This window comes from Lolium perenne, chromosome 6 (assembly GCF_019359855.2).
Source record: "Lolium perenne isolate Kyuss_39 chromosome 6, Kyuss_2.0, whole genome shotgun sequence".
NCBI classification, from domain to species: domain Eukaryota; kingdom Viridiplantae; phylum Streptophyta; class Magnoliopsida; order Poales; family Poaceae; genus Lolium; species Lolium perenne.
Window position 1 is genome coordinate 264,006,325 of NC_067249.2, and position 17,014 is coordinate 264,023,338.

At 47.7% G+C, this 17,014-nt stretch overlaps 1 protein-coding gene across 1 annotated transcript; it reads left to right on the forward strand.

The window, feature by feature from the left end:
* The first annotated feature begins 216 nt into the window (after positions 1–216).
* On the forward strand, positions 217–13,137 carry LOC139832728 (uncharacterized). Its single transcript, XM_071822550.1, has 3 exons — positions 217–1,495; positions 2,747–4,611; positions 12,808–13,137. The coding sequence occupies exons 1-3, from the start codon at positions 217–219 to the stop codon at positions 13,135–13,137; spliced, it is 3,474 nt and encodes a 1,157-aa protein (XP_071678651.1).
* The last annotated feature ends 3,877 nt before the right edge of the window (positions 13,138–17,014 follow it).

The following is a 17,014-nucleotide window of genomic DNA, read 5'->3' on the forward strand; positions in this document are numbered from 1 at the left end:
TGTATAGGATACGATCGGAGATGTATACCGAATTGTACTCTTCCTAACTTCCTAACTTGTAGCCTACTCATACCTTGATATACAATGACATACACGGGTATCCTTTGGATACAACCGATACACCTAAATCTGTGTTCCGCTTTCATGGTATCAGAGCCTGCGATCGGCGACGCCTTCCCTCTATGATCCGATCAACCCAGCGTGATTTACTCCGCGATGGGCTCTCCTGCGGCAAGCATCTCCTCAAGCAAGAGTACCTTGGGGAATTTGGGCGATACCCCCATCATCAATCCTACTCTGAATTTTGCTGCAAGTTCGTCGTCCTCGTCGACTACCTCGGGGCCCTTCAACTTTGCCTCGATACTCAATGTCCGCCTTGGAGGCGACAACTATCTTTACTGGCGCGCTCAGGTGACTCAGGCGCTCCGTAGCCATCTTCTCCTTGGCTTCCTCGACGGCAGCTTCCCCTGCCCTCCCAAGGAGATCGACAATCCGGCATATACCCAGGACGCCACAGCACCAAGACGCATCTACAATCTAGCATTCACCTCGTGGCACCAGCAGGACGCCGCGATTCTCTCGGCGATCATGGCTACCTCTACGGAAGCTGTGCAAGGCCTGATAGTTTTCTGTACTACTGCAGAAGAGGCGTGGTCTACCATTGCTGCAAGCTATTCTTCCCAGTCCACGGCTCGCTACATGGCAATCCGAGGACAGCTGCAAGACCTGAAAAAGTTAGACTCCACCATGACTGTCTACTTCAACAAGGTCAAGTGCCTAGCCGATACTCTCACCAGCATTGGACAACCCTTGCGCCCAGAAGAGTTCGTCTCATATGTACTCAAAGGTCTCGATGACGACTATGAAGGCGTGGTAGATGTTATTTCCAATCGCACAGATCCCATCTCTGAACGTGATCTGTTTGCCCAACTTGTGAACAAGGAACAGAGAGTAGAGGCAAAGAAGGCAGAACTTCAGGGCAGTCAAAACCTTCACTCCGCCAACGCCGTGTCCAAGGGAGGCGGAGGAAGCCAGTCCCAGTATCGTGGTGATCCTCGCCCTGACCAGCGTCCACAGCAGCAATTCAGGCCTCCAAACCGTGGTGGCTACAACCCTGGAAGAGGCAACCGTGGGGGTTACAATCCTGGAGGTTACAATCCTGGAGGAGGTGGTGGCTATCGTCCTCGCCAGGATGATCGCGGAGGAAATCGACCTACCTGTCAGATTTCTGGTAAACTGGGACACACTGCATCAAGCTGCTTCAAAAGATTCAAGACAGATTACCTTGGTGACAACAATGACGGCCGTTACATGGAACGACAAGTCGCTGCTGCTACTACTCATGCCCATGCTGGCCAGACTACCTCATACAATGCTGATCCAGGATGGTATATGGACACAGGAGCCACTGATCACCTCACTAACCACCTTGACAAGCTCACGATGAAAGAGAACTACAAAGGCACCGATCAGGTTCACGCTGCAAACGGGAACGGTATGCATATTTATCATATTGGCCAATCTTCTATTCCTACTCCTTCCAAACATTTACATCTTAATGGTGTCTTACATGTTCCCTCGGTCACCCGTAGTCTTTTATCTGTCCGAAGATTCACCTTAGATAATCATGTGTTCATTGAGTTTCATCCTTATTTTTTTCTTGTTAAGGACCGGCGCACGAGGGAAATTCTGCTTAGTGGGCGGTGTCATGGTGGACTCTACAAGCTTGATGAGTTGTCTCCTTTCAAACATGTCTTTAGTGGAATAAAAGTGTCCCATGATAAGTGGCACTGTCGTTTAGGACATCCTTCTTCCCAAGTAGTGAAACATGTGTTACATCATAGACAGCTTTCTTCGTCTAATACTTCGAGTCATGTAATTTGTGATGCTTGTCAGCAAGGCAAAAGTCACCAATTGCCTTTCTCTCTTTCTAGTTGTGTAATCTCACACCCTCTTGAAATAATATATTCAGATGTTTGGGGTCCTGCTCAAACATCTGTTAGTGGACATACATACTATGTGAGTTTCATTGATGGATATAGTCGTTTTACATGGTTGTATCTTCTTAAACGCAAAAGTGAGGTGTTTAATGTGTTTATTCAGTTTCAGAAACATGTTGAACGCCTACTTAGTCGCAAAATCATCCATGTCCAAACTGATTGGGGAGGTGAATACATCAAGCTTAACAAGTTCTTTGGAGATCTTGGTGTATCACATCGTGTTTCATGTCCACATACTCATCAACAAAACGGTACAGCTGAAAGAAAGCACAGGCACATTGTCGAGACAGGTCTTACACTTTTAGCTCATGCTTCTGTTCCGTTTTCCTATTGGAGTGATGCGTTTTCTACTGCCTGTTTTTTGATAAACAGACTTCCCACTCGTGTCATTAACATGCAGTCTCCCTTAGAACGCCTTTTGGGTGAAGCTCCGGACTATACCTTCTTTAGGGTATTTGGTTGTGCCTGTTGGCCTCATTTGCGTCCGTACAATAACAAAAAGCTTGAGTTTCGCTCCAAAAAGTGTGTCTTCCTTGGGTATAGCTCAGTCCATAAAGGATATAAGTGCCTCCATGTTCCCACCAGTAGGATCTACATATCTCGTGATGTCATCTTTGATGAAAATGTGTTTCCCTTCTCTCAATTGCCTACATCCAATACCGAGTCCACAAATCGTTCTACTCCTCATATTGGCCAATTTGATGATATTGCATATACTTCTTTGCTTTTGCCTAACCATGGTGCAGGAAATCGACGTGGCGCTCGATTGGAATTGCTTGATCAAGATGAGAGTTCAAATGGCCAGACTATTCACGTCGATCATGCTGGATCCTCTTGTGACGACGATCCCGTGCATGACTCGGATCGCGTGATCCATGCAGGGTCTACTCCCGAACGGGCCTCCTCTTTGCCTGTTTCCCCTCCGTCTGGTGCAACCCATCGTCCGCGGGCGGATGTGATAGAGCCTCGTCAGCTGGACTTTGCCTCCTCGCCTGGGTCTTCTACGTCCGAAGAGGCCTCTGCTCCTGCTCGTGGGCTGGTGTTATCGCGGCCCGTTACTCGACTTCAGCGAGGCATTCGCCAGCCCAAGGAAAGGACCGACGGTACCGTCGCGTGGTCAGCTACGTGCCTGGCACATGCAGCTGATCGAGCTGCTTCTGAACCGCAAGATCTACGTGATGCCCTCCGTTCTGTTCGCTGGAAGGAGGCAATGGATACTGAATATTCTGCATTGCTCCGAAACAATACATGGCAACTGGTTCCGCCCTGCTCTGGTGTCAATGTAATTGATTCCAAATGGGTGTTTAAAGTGAAGAGAAATTCTGACGGGTCTGTTGAGCGATACAAAGCGAGGCTTGTGGCCAAGGGTTTTCGACAACGTTATGGGCAGGATTACGAAGATACTTTTAGTCCAGTTGTGAAGTCAACTACTATTCGCCTTCTTCTGTCTGTTGCAGTGTCCCGTGGTTGGCAGCTGAGACAGCTTGACATACAAAATGCTTTTTTGAATGGTGTTCTTGAGGAAGAAGTATTTATGCGCCAACCTCCAGGTTTTGAGGATCCTACTCGACCGTCCCATATTTGTCATCTTAAGAAGGCTATTTATGGTCTTAAACAGGCACCGAGAGCCTGGCATGCTCGACTCAGCTCGGTTCTTGGGTCTCTTGGTTTCCGGGCCTCTACTGCGGATACTTCTCTCTTTATTTTCTCTCGAGCTGATCTCATCATGTATCTACTGGTCTATGTGGATGATATTATTGTGGTGAGTTCTTCTTCTTCAGCCACGGACAGATTAATTTGTCAGATGGGAGAAGCCTTTGCAGTGAAAGATCTTGGCAGGTTACATTATTTTCTTGGTGTGGAGGTTCATCATCGACCATCTTGTTTATTTCTTACTCAGAAAAAGTATGCTATGGATCTCCTTCGACGGGCTGGTATGCTCAAATGCACCCCTGTTTCCACACCTATGACCGTTGGTGACAAGCTTTCTGCCCATGAAGGCGCCTTACTGTCTGGTGAAGATGCTACTAGATATCGCAGTGTTGTTGGCGGATTGCAATACCTTACTCTTACCAGACCAGATTTGTCATTTGCTGTCAACAAAGTATGTCAATATCTTCATGCTCCTCGAGATCCTCATTGGGCTGCAGTTAAACGGATTCTTAGGTTTGTGCGCTCTACGGTATCTCATGGATTGGCTATTCGTGCAACTCGTGATACATTAGTTTCTGCATTTTCGGATGCTGATTGGGCTGGAAATTCGGATGATAGGCGATCAACGGGGGGATATGCACTCTTTTATGGAGGTAATTTGATCGCCTGGAATGCTCGTAAGCAAGCTACTGTTTCTAGATCTAGTACAAAATCTGAATACAAAGCTGTAGCAAATGCAACGGCTGAGATTATTTGGGTACAATCTTTACTCAAGGAATTGGGCATTCCTGAAGTCAGAGTTCCTATATTATGGTGTGACAATATTGGTGCTACATATCTGTCTGCTAATCCAGTGTTTCATGCTCGTACTAAGCATATTGAAGTTGATTTCCATTTTGTGAGAGAAAGGGTGTCTCAAAAGCAGTTACAAATCAAGTTCATATCTTCAAAGGATCAAGTAGCTGACATATTTACAAAGCCTCTACCACTACCAGCATTTGAAGCATGTCGACACAATCTTAACCTTATGGAACCAGGTTAAGATTGCGGGAGGATGTTAAACAACGTGTTAGTAGTTTTAGTATAGGACTCTGTTGTTGTTGTATAGGATACGATCGGAGATGTTGTTATCACCAGAATTTGACCGAGTCAGAGGTGGGCCACGATCAAGATAGGCTTGAAGGTTATATATGGAGAGAATACGAAGATCGGCCTTATATGCAAAGTTGGGCTAGATTGCCCATTTATCTGTAATTGTAGTAGATCGCATCTTAGATTAAAAGTTAGAGTTTTACTCGTGCACGGTTAGGTGCACGTCCGAATTAGAGAGTCCCCTGGACTATAAATATGTATCTAGGGTTTATGGAATAAACAACAACTCACGTTCAACCCAAACAAACCAATCTCGGCGCATCGCCAACTCCTTCGTCTCGAGGGTTTCTATCAGGTAAGCGACATGCTGCCTAGATCGCATCTTGCGATCTAGGCAGCACAAGCTCCACGTTGTTCATGCGTTGCTCGTACTGAAGCCTTTTTGATGGCGAGCAACGTAGTTATCATAGATGTGTTAGGGTTAGCATTGTTCTTCGTTTAAGCATGCTAGCGTAGTGCAACCCTTGCATATCTAGCCGCCCTCACACCTATCTCAGGTGTGGGGGCGGCACCCCGCTTGATCATTATTTAGTAGATCTGATCCGTTACGATTGCTCCTTGTTCTACAAGGATTAGTTCAATATCTGCAATAGTTAGGCCTTACAAAGGGGGGGAGGATCCAGCGGCACGTAGGGTGTCGTTCGCAAGTCCTAAACAGGATGTTCCGAGGACCAACTTCATGTTGGTTTTTAGGCCTTGTTTAGGATCGGCTTACGATCACCGTGCGTGGCCACGAGGCCCAACCTGGAGTAGGATGATCCGATTATGCGGTGAAAACCCTAAATCGTCGTAGATCTCATTAGCTTTATCTTGATCAAGCAGGACCACCATATATTCGTGCACCCCGTACGAATCATGGGTGGATCGGCTCTTTGAGCCGATTCACAGGATAACCTGAGAGCCGATCGAGGCTCGTATTTAATGTTTACGTGTATGCCATGCAGGAAACTAAGCGAGGCATCTCCATCACCTTCCTGACTAGGTATAGGTCAGGTGGCACGCCCTTGCACTTCGCATCGGACGTGTGACCAGAAGAGCATTGCGGGCCATCGCTCGGAGGGGTCTCAGCCAGCCGCAGCTCTAGGCTCTTCCCGGCTCTACGGTGTTGACGGCCGCTGCCCGCCGGTGGGTTTTGGCAGTCAACACATTCTGGCACGCCCGGTGGGACAAGCTTCTACATCAACCACATCGCCATCTACATCTGAGATGGCGGACGGCACGCCAGTCACCTACGAGGAGCTGCCCGACGAGCTCAAGAAGAGGTATGACGAGATCAAAGTCACCCTCGAAGCCGACCTCATCGGCTCATATCACAGGACCCGTTCGCATGGCGTCAGGCGGAAGGGGTTCTCACCGGAAGGCGCACTCGATGAAGTAGATCTATCTGTCCCGTCAGAGGAACGCACCAGGGCCGTGCGCCAGGAGATTGGTGGCATGGTGGCTCACTCGTTGTGTCTCCATTCCGAGAGCCTGGTGAATACTCTGGAGCATGTCGCCATTCGGATGGTCAAGGAGGTCATGAAGAATCAGCACTCTCTATTAGAGCCAGCTCTCGGGACCTACCGAGGAAAAGTGCCACTCCAGCCCCGTCTACCATTGTCGTTCATATCGGCAGCACCAGAAGTGCCTAATTCACCGTCGCGCGCCGTTGACAGGATTAACGGTACTTACCCTGGGAGGTGCCAACCAGGACACTCTTTCAACGTCAACATGATAGAACTGGGGCACCCCCCTGATGGAGATAGAGGCAAGGACAACTGCTCTCGTAGCGAATATAAGGAAGAGGCTGCTCCATGCGATCAGCCCCGACACCGCCAAAACATCTTGGTGATGATCAAGGTAGAAGCCGATGCTAGCAATCGGCCCGTAGTATCTGTATCACCTGCTCTCCCAGTATGTGGCGTCGACCTCACAGGCGACGGAAAGCTAGGGTACGGGTTTACATCAGCTGATGAGCTAGAAGAAGTCGACATCGGTCCTGGGGATAAGCCGCGACCTACTTTTATCAGCAAAAAGTTAGATCCACAGCTCAGGGGACAGATGATAGCCCTGTTGAAGGAATACCCAGATTGCTTTGCATGGGATTACACGGAGATGCCTGGGTTGGACAGGAGCATCATTGAGCATCGGCTCCCCCTTAAAAAAGGATTTCGGCCGTTCCAACAACGAGCACGTCAGATGAGGGCCGAAATTCTGGAAGAAGTCAAGAAAGAGATCGAGAAAATGTTGGCCGCCGGATTCATCAGGCCATGCAGGTATGCTGAGTGGATCTCCAGTATCGTGCCGGTGGAGAAGAAGGACGGCCGATGGCGCGTGGCCATCGATTTCCGAGATCTTAACAGAGCCACCCCAAAGGACGAATATCCAATGCCCGTGGCAGAAACGTTGATAAACGCCGCTGCTGGCCACAAGGTGTTGAGCTTCATGGATGGCAACGCCGGTTATAACCAGATTTTCATGGCTCCGGAAGATATACACAAGACCGCATTCAGGGTACCAGGGGCAGTAGGCTTGTTCGAGTACGTGGTCATGACCTTTGGGTTGAAGAATGCTGGTGCAACGTACCAACGAGCCATGAATTATATATTTCATGATCTGATCGGCAAGTTGGTGGAGATCTATATCGATGACGTGGTAGTCAAATCAGTCTCCATGGAGGGACACTTGGATGACCTACGGCGCGTCCTAGACCGAACTCGGAAATTCGGGCTGAGAATGAATCCGAAGAAGTGTGCTTTTGGCGTGACGGCTGGTCAATTCCTAGGTTTTCTGGTTCATGAGCGGGGAATTGAGATCGGCCTGAAAAGTCAGGAGGCGGTGCGTACCCAGCAGCCGCCAACCACGAAGAAGGAGCTCCAACGGCTCATTGGCAAAATCAATTTCGTCCGACGATTCATCTCTAATCTGTCGGGGCGGATCGAGCCGTTCATGGCACTGGTAAAAACTAAATCTGACGACGAGTTTCACTGGGGGGCAGAACAGCAACAGGCGTTTGATGAGATTAAACGGTATTTGACGACGCCGCCTGTGCTAGTTCCGCCCCAGCAAGACAGGCCGTTCTACATCTACTTGTCAGTAGCTGACACGTCCATCGCTTCAGTGGTAGTGCAACTCTACGATGGCGTTGAGAAGGTCGTTTTCTACCTCAGCAGGAGGATGCTGGACGCGGAAACAAGATATCCTGAGGTCGAGAAACTTTGCACCAAGCTTCACCACATCCTTTTGACGGCAGAGATCATCGTTATATGCAAGTCGGATGTTGTCAAGCACATGTTGTCGGCCCCTGTTTTGAAAGGCCGACTTGGTAAGTGGATGTTTGCGTTGTCAGAATTCGATCTCCGGTATCAGCCTGCGAAAGCAGTCAAGGGACAAGCGTTGGCCGATCTTATCGCTGAACGGATCAGCACCAATATAGCAGCACTATCTATACGTGCATGGGCTATGTTCTTCGATGGATCGGTTTGTGGCGATGGTTGTGGCATCGGCATTCTGCTCGTGTCGCCTCGGGGGGCAGAATACTCCTTCTCCATCAGATTATCTACCCCTTGCACTAACAACGTAGCAGAATATGAGGCAGTACGTAAGGGAATGGAGTTGCTACTGGAAGCCGGAGCTGAGGCCGTAGAAATTTTTGGAGACTCAAAGTTGGTGATTAACCAACTCACGGATGAGTATAAGTGCGAAAGTGAATCGCTTTTCCCATATTGGGTGGAATGCCGTGAGTTAATGACACAGTTTCGGTACATCAACTTTAATTGGGTCTCAAGATCCCAAAATGCCGACGCCAACAATCTTGCACAAATGGCGTCAGGCTATATAGATATATCTGACGGATCAGAGGTTCAGGTACAGTTCCTGGAACAGGATGATTGGAGAGCCGAAATCTTAAATTATTTAAAAGATTCGGCTCGGGGGGCATCTAAATGGATAAGGTACAAGGCCATGAAGTATGTCCTCATAGGAGACGATATGTTCTACAGGACGTTGGAAGGGTTACTGCTTAAGTGCCTAGGGCCAACTGAGTCTAATCGGCTCTTACATGAGGTACATGAAGGCGCCTGTGGAACTCATCAATCGGCTCATAAGATGAAGTGGTTAATCAGGCGATCAGGGTTTTATTGGCCCACCATGCTTGAAGATTGCTTCAATTATTACAAGGGGTGCCAAGTGTGTCAGATGTTCGGGAAGATTCAGATGGTACCAGCATCAGCGATGAACCCCATCATCAAGCCTTGGCCGTTTCGGGGGTGGGGCATGGATATGATCGGCAAAATCCATCCGGCGTCGAGTAAAAAACATGAATGGATTTTGGTTATCACAGATTACTTCACCAAGTGGGTGGAAGCCGTCCCTATGAAGAAGGTGAAATCAGAAGATGTGATCAAGTTTGTGAAAGAACACGTCATTCATAGGTTCGGGATTCCCCAAACTATCACGACCGATGGAGGTTCGGTCTTTACTTCTAAAGAATTCAGGGAGTTCTGTGATGACATGGGGATTAAACTGATCCGATCATCCCCGTACTACGCTCAAGCTAACGGGCAGGCTGAGGCGTCCAATCAGAGTCTGATCAAGCTGATCAAGAGGAAAATTGACGAGAACCCTAGGGATTGGCATGAGAAGTTATCAGAAGCATTATGGGCCTATCGCATGTCGTGCCATGGAGCTATAAAGACTTCGCCATACCAGCTTGTCTATGGACAGGAAGCCGTATTGCCTTGGGAAATTACGGCTGGATCAAGACGTGTCACGTTTCAGAATGATTTGACAGCTGAGGAATATGCAGCTTTGATGAGCGACACTATTGAGGATGCAACAGAACTTAGGCTTTGGTCGTTGGAGAAGATTAAGGAGAACAAAGCCAGGGTGGCTCGGGCCTACAATAAAAAGGTTAGACCAAAGGATTTCCAAGTTGGTGATCTAGTATGGGAAGCTGTGTTGCCATTGGGAACCAGGGACAAGGCATATGGCAAATGGTCTCCTAATTGGCACGGTCCGTACAAAGTTGTCCAGGCCTTGAAGGGTAATGCATACATGCTGGAAGAGTTGAGCGGCGAAAAGTTCCCAGTGGCTGTCAATGGTCAACACCTCAAGAAATATTTCCCAAGCATGTGGGACGATGGACAGTAAGATGTGGGGGCCGATTTGAAAATCGGCCAGTAAAAAAAAATCACAGCCGATGCACGGGCATCGACTTCAGAAAACAAAGCCGATACACTGATATCGACTTTAGCGGAATAAGCTCAGATTAGCAAGGCCAGAGATCGTGATACGAGAGACGGATGTCCTAATGATTGCTGAGGGATTGGATTTTTCTGCATTAATAAGGGGATTTCTTACAAAGAAAGAGCCGATTTCTCAGGGAAGGAAGAACAAAAGAGGGGTCTATTGACCAATCTACTACTGCTAGGCCTACACTAGTAGATCCTAATCTACGGGCCATCGCTTCCTTCGTCGTCATCCTCGGAACTCTCATCGGCACTGCTGCCGATGGGTTCTTCGTCGCTGCTCCCATAGCCCTCTACGGGAGCTTCATCTCCGTCTTCATCGTCGCTGCTGTCGTCGTCCCACCACATGCGGAGGCGTTTCGCTGGCGGGTAGCCCTCGAGGGAGTCGTCGTCGTCGTCGTCTTCCTCTTCCTCTTCTTCAGAGGTGGGGCAGCCGTCCCAGGGGAACTGGTCGTCCTCGCTTTCCGACTCCAGTTCCCCGATGGCAAGGAACTGAAGATCTTCATCCCCGCTGGTCAGGGACTGGTCGTCTTCGGACCAGATGGAGGAGGCGTGGTCTTCCAGGTCCCATTCTTCTGGGGCGCGGATGTCCGGCGGCGTCTCACGGGAGGAGGAGGACCCGTAGGAAAGCTCGGAGGAGGAGTCGTGGAAGACCGACGAGGAAGAGGAGGAAGAGGAAGACATGGCTGTGGGAGATTGGGGGTTTTTTGGTGCCGATGGCCAGAACAGAGCAGGATGATGAAGTGGCAAACTGCTCAAGGCGGTTAAATAAAAGGGGGCTATGGTGAAAAAATTCAATGCCACAGCAGTTTTCGAGGAGGCAGTGCCCGAAGACAACGGTCAAATCACGCGGAACAGTTGAGAAGACAGGGCATCATGATGAAAAATGCTGCAATGGTTCTGCTCTGCCACGACATGACCCGACGAAAGAAAAGCGTAATGATTTTGGAAATGTCATTTCCAAAACCAGGGGGGCATGTGTTATCACCAGAATTTGACCGAGTCAGAGGTGGGCCACGATCAAGATAGGCTTGAAGGTTATATGGAGAGAATACGAAGATCGGCCTTATATGCAAAGTTGGGCTAGATTGCCCATTTATCTGTAATTGTAGTAGATCGCATCTTAGATTAAAAGTTAGAGTTTTACTCGTGCACGGTTAGGTGCACGTCCGAATTAGAGAGTCCCCTGGACTATAAATATGTATCTAGGGTTTATGGAATAAACAACAACTCACGTTCAACCCAAACAAACCAATCTCGGCGCATCGCCAACTCCTTCGTCTCGAGGGTTTCTATCAGGTAAGCGACATGCTGCCTAGATCGCATCTTGCGATCTAGGCAGCACAAGCTCCACGTTGTTCATACGTTGCTCGTACTGAAGCCTTTTTGATGGCGAGCAACGTAGTTATCATAGATGTGTTAGGGTTAGCATTGTTCTTCGTTTAAGCATGCTAGCGTAGTGCAACCCTTGCATATCTAGCCGCCCTCACACCTATCTCAGGTGTGGGGGCGGCACCCCGCTTGATCATTATTTAGTAGATCTGATCCGTTACGATTGCTCCTTGTTCTACAAGGATTAGTTCAATATCTGCAATAGTTAGGCCTTACAAAGGGGGGGAGGATCCAGCGGCACGTAGGGTGTCGTTCGCAAGTCCTAAACAGGATGTTCCGAGGACCAACTTCATGTTGGTTTTTAGGCCTTGTTTAGGATCGGCTTACGATCACCGTGCGTGGCCGCGAGGCCCAACCTGGAGTAGGATGATCCGATTATGCGGTGAAAAACCTAAATCATCGTAGATCTCATTAGCTTTATCTTGATCAAGCAGGACCACCATATATTCGTGCACCCCGTACGAATCATGGGTGGATCGGCTCTTTGAGCCGATTCACAGGATAACCTGAGAGCCGATCGAGGCTCGTATTTAATGTTTACGTGTATGCCATGCAGGAAACTAAGCGAGGCATCTCCATCACCTTCCTGACCAGGTATAGGTCAGGTGGCACGCCCTTGCACTTCGCATCGGACGTGTGACCAGAAGAGCATTGCGGGCCGTCGCTCGGAGGGGTCTCAGCCAGCCGCAGCTCTAGGCTCTTCCCGGCTCTACGGTGTTGACGGCCGCTGCCCGCCGGTGGGTTTTGGCAGTCAACAGATGTATACCGAATTGTACTCTTCCTAACTTCCTAACTTGTAGCCTACTCATACCTTGATATATAATGACATACACGGGTATCCTTTGATACAACCGATACACCTAAATCTGTGTTCCGCTTTCATAAGGCTCCTCCTGACAAATGCTAGTTAATTGTGCCTTGACTGGACTGAACGAATGAAATTACTATCTACCATATAGTATACACTATTACATATTCGCAAAAAAAAGTATACAATATTACTAAATATAACTAACTTGAGATAAAATTCTCTCAAATAGAAACTTGAGAACGACTTTTTTCTGAACATTTTGGGGGGAAACTGGAAAAAATTACAACTGTAGCTGGTTTAACAAATTAATACAAAGCTATTGGAAGTGAACTATCCCGGATTTTTTTTTTTGAAATGAAACTATCCAGGAATTAATTTACAACATGGCTGTTAGAAAGGGGTTGGATCCTGGGATCCATTCCATTTAAAATTCTTGACATGTAGTTGCTTGCTTGCTCTGCTTCAATTCCATTCCAGTTATATACTTGGCTAAAAAAATCAATAATACTTTTTTGTTAATTTCATAAATACTATTTATAGAGATGCTACTGTTCTGTTTTTTATTATATAGAATTATAGAGGAGGAGGAAGAGGAGGAGGAGCTCCTCCCGCGGCGCACCCCCAGGGCGCCGCCGGGGGATCAGATCCCGTCGCCCAAACACTCCCTCCCCCTGATCCCCTCCTCTCCGCCGCTGCCGCCAGCCGCGGTGGCGGCGGCCCCTGGTACCGAACAGTTCTAGGGGAGGTGGACGTGGCGGCCATCTCCTCGATGAGGCTGGGGCTGGGTCGTCGGATAAGGTCGCAGGCCGTGGTCGGGGCGGCGTTCCCCGACCAGGCGGCGGCGACGCTCTTCACCAGGCCTTTCGTGGCTGCAAGTGGAGGAGGTCTGCCGTGGGTCTAGGCTGCCCGTCTAGACCGGTCGTCTTCCCGGTGGCGCGAGCGGGCGTAGGGCGGTGGATCGGTCGGTGGAGGGTTGTGGAGAAGGCGCTACGCCAGCGGCGGTCCTCGGTGGTTGCTGCGGCGGTCCTCGGTGGTTGTGGAGAAGGTGCTACGCCAGCGGCGGTCCTCGGTGGTTCTCCGGTGATCAGCCTCACCATTGTAATGCTTGCCTTTCTTTCTTACAGGATGGGTATGCCTAAGAAATCGACGATACCCCAGGTACACGACCTTCTTACATTTTTCCAAATAATCACCTTCGAGCTCATGTAAACAGTGCGTGCATGCATTGTATCCCTTGTTTGACTGTCCTGAAATGTTACCAAGAGCAGGCCAGTCATTGATGGTTACGAAAAGCAGCGCTCGTAGGTCAAATTCCTCCTGCTTGTGCTCGTCCCACACAGGTACACCTGCTATGGACCACAGTTGTAGAAGTTCTTCGACTAATGGCTTCAGGTACACATCAATGTCGTTCGCGGGTTGCTCCGGGCCTTGTATGAGCACTGGCATCATAATGAACATCCGCTTCATGCACAACCAAGGAGGAAGGTTATATATACAAAGAGTCACAGGCCAGGTGCTATGGCTGCAGCTCTGCTCTCTAAAAGGATTCATGCCATCTGTACTTAGACCAAACCTTAAGTTTCTTGCATCATGTGCAAAGTTTGGGAACTCTCTATCATTTTTTCTCCATTGGGATCCATCAGCAGGGTGCCTCAACATCACGTCTTTCTTACGGTCTTCTTTGTGCCATCGCAACAACCTAGCGTGCTCTTTATTTCTGAACAAGCGTTTCAGCCGTGGTATTATAGGAGCATACCACATAACCTTGGCAGGAACCCTCTTCCTGGGGCGCTCGCCCTCAACATCACCAGGGTCATCTCGTCTGATCTTATACCGCAATGCAGTGCACACCGGACATGCATCCAAATTCTCGTACTCACCGCGGTAGAGGATGCAGTCATTAATGCATGCATGTATATTTTGCACATCTAATCCTAGAGGGCAGGCAATCTTCTTCGCTTCGTACGTACTGGCGGGCAATTCGTTACCCCTTGGAAGCTTCCTCTTAATTATTGTCAGCAACTTTCCAAATCCTGAGTCAGTGACACCATTCTCTGCCTTCCATTGCAACAATTCAAGTGTGTTGTCTAGCTTTTTATGGCCATCTTCGCAAGTTGGGTATAACAATTTGTTGTGATCTTCTATCATCTTGTCGAAGGCCAACCTTTCCTTTTCAGTTTCACATTCTCTCCTTGCATCAGCAATGGCCCGACCAAGATCATCATCAGCAGGCTCATCTGGTGCCCCTTGATCTTCTGCTTCGTTGTCTTCATTGTCTTCCTTGCCTTCTGCAGTATCATCGTATTCAGGGAAATTGGGATAACCGTCATCATCCTCTTCCTCTTCTTCATTGTCTTCCATCATAACCCCTCTTTCTCCGTGCTTGGTCCAACAATAGTAACTGGGCATGAAACCGGATCGCAGAAGGTGGTCGTGAATGGTACTCGAGTGAGCGTAATTTACGGTATTCTTGCAGTTGACACATGGACAATACATGAAGCCACCATGTTTGTTTGCTTCAGCCACGGCCATAAAATTACTCAGGCCCGAAGTGAACTCGTCAAAGCGTCGGTCAATGTACATCCATTGCCGATTCATCTGCATGATATAATTAAGCTGATCAAAACCATTACAGAACATCACGATGTATATATGCACATGCATTTTATCAATTACAGATGCAAAGGATAAAGTTGTTAACCTCGATGGAGATGAAAAAAGCAATTAAGTGTGGCTTGATTTGTGTAAACTCAAGTGGCAAATCCTCTTAAGCATTTCATCTAACAACTCTTGTGCATGTGAAGAAGAGAGCAAAGCAATACACCCCTCTTGTGAAGAAAGTGAAAAAATGGCTAAGTGTGGCTCACACTTGGGCAGTGGCGAGTCTATATAGGCAGATTGGGGACTTTGTCCCGGTTTGTAGTACAAACCGGGTCCAAAGGGTGGGCCTTTGGACCCGGTTTGTATTATAAACCGGGACTAAAGGGTTCCGACGCCTGACACGGCCTACCGCGCCCTGCCACCGACCCTTTATTCCCGGTTTTTAGTACAAACCGGGACTAAAGGCCGCTAACGGACAGGCGCCAGCTGGTGGTGTCGGCCTGCGCGAAACGAACCGGGACCAATGCCCCCCATTGGTCCCGGTTTGGTTCGGAACTGGGACATTTGCTTGGGACCAAAGGCCTCTTCTCCACTAGTGAAGGGTATGGACATGGTAGAGAAATATCATACCCACACCCGTATAGTTAATGGGGTATAAATTTTTACCCATACCCATACCTACGGGTATAAAACTTTACCCATAAACATACCCGGTGGGTACCCATACCCATTGGGCACCCGGTGGGTAGGTCAAATTGTACACAAGTCACTCAAATTTTATATTTATCGATAACAAATATGATTAAAAATGAATTATCTCAACTCAATAATAGGAGTTGAGTACATAGCAATTAACAAAATATAAAAATCACATTATCATATTCTAACTTATAAATCAATAAAAGTAGATGTGCCACTTAAGAAATTGACAATAAAAGGGCAGGGTATGGGTATTCCTGCGGGTACGAGGATATACCCGTGCCCTACGCATGACTTAATGGGTAGGGTATAAGTACTACCCATGGGCATGGCAAGAACATGATGATGCTGATCAATAATGGACTTAAGCGCACCAGCAACATCGTACATTATCCTCAATCTCCGTTCATTATTGGAGATCTGCTACATTTTTATCTTGATCTGGAATATTTAGGGTTAATTATCGTGACTACAAATTGCACACGGCATAGATGAGACACCGACTGCGACCTATTCCGGCGTTGGTTCATGACTTATATGAGGGTGTGGATACCGAGCAGAAGTTTATGGGGTGCCTCTAAAAATTCCCTAAGTGCACCTTCATGGAATGGGTTGGTGAGCCGCGCTTACCGAAGCTTTCTTATGTGGTGTTGGTGATGTGGAGGCTTGCCGAAACAAACAAAAAAATATCATGGTGTCCAATAAAAAAATTAGAAAAGCATGAAAAAGCAAACATGAATGGTGAGATCCGGTAAAAAAGATTAATTCAACTTGCTTGCCTGTGGCCAATCTGCTGGTGCCACTTAAGAAAAACCAAGAGCCCCTGGCTAAAAATGTGTGATCTGATTCCTCATGTGGTACATCTTGTACCGAACAATTAAGCTAGTATTTAAGATGTATGAGGTAGTTCCTCGTGTATTTTTATTTATATCAAATAACTAAGGTAATAGTTAAGATGTTTCATGTATTTCTCTTGTGTTGTTTGTTTTCTACCTTTTAACTAAGCTAGTAGTTAAAATGTGAGATGCGTTTCCTCTTCTATTGTTTATTTTGTACCTAATAATTAAGCTAGTATTGTGGCCCATGTCAAGTACTAATATGATCAACCGGTTCTCTAGCGGTCCTTTTCCCAACATGCTCAAGTCGTGCTGCTAAATGTTATGTATCCCTTCTACATAACATCATTAGTTTTGTTTCGGCTATTAATTCTATTCATTATTCTACTTTCAGTGAAGGTACGAGGATGGTGGGTAGAACGAACTCATGGAGGTTCGTGGGTTCGCCAGGGATGTATATGCGCATGGGTGCGGGAGAATGGTGGTCAGAACTGCCTCACGGAGGACAACCCATATGAGTCATCAGAGAGCTTGTAAGCACTTGGCTTGTGGTCGATGGTTAACAAACATAAGGAGTTTTTTCCTATACAATATTAGTTAGATAGTTAGTTAGAATTGCTTATTAACTCAATCAATTGTCGT

What these genes read in the sequence shown, in the direction of transcription:
- LOC139832728 (XM_071822550.1), top strand. Translation starts at nt 217, where the DNA reads ATGGGCTCTCCTGCGGCAAGCATCTCCTCAAGCAAGAGTACCTTGGGG. An exon ending in TCACGCTGCAAACGGGAACG is followed by an intron (nt 1,496 to 2,746) that starts GTATGCATATTT and finishes ACCATGGTGCAG; the next exon opens with GAAATCGACGTGGCGCTCGA. An exon ending in TCATATCTTCAAAGGATCAA is followed by an intron (nt 4,612 to 12,807) that starts GTAGCTGACATA and finishes TTTATTATATAG; the next exon opens with AATTATAGAGGAGGAGGAAG.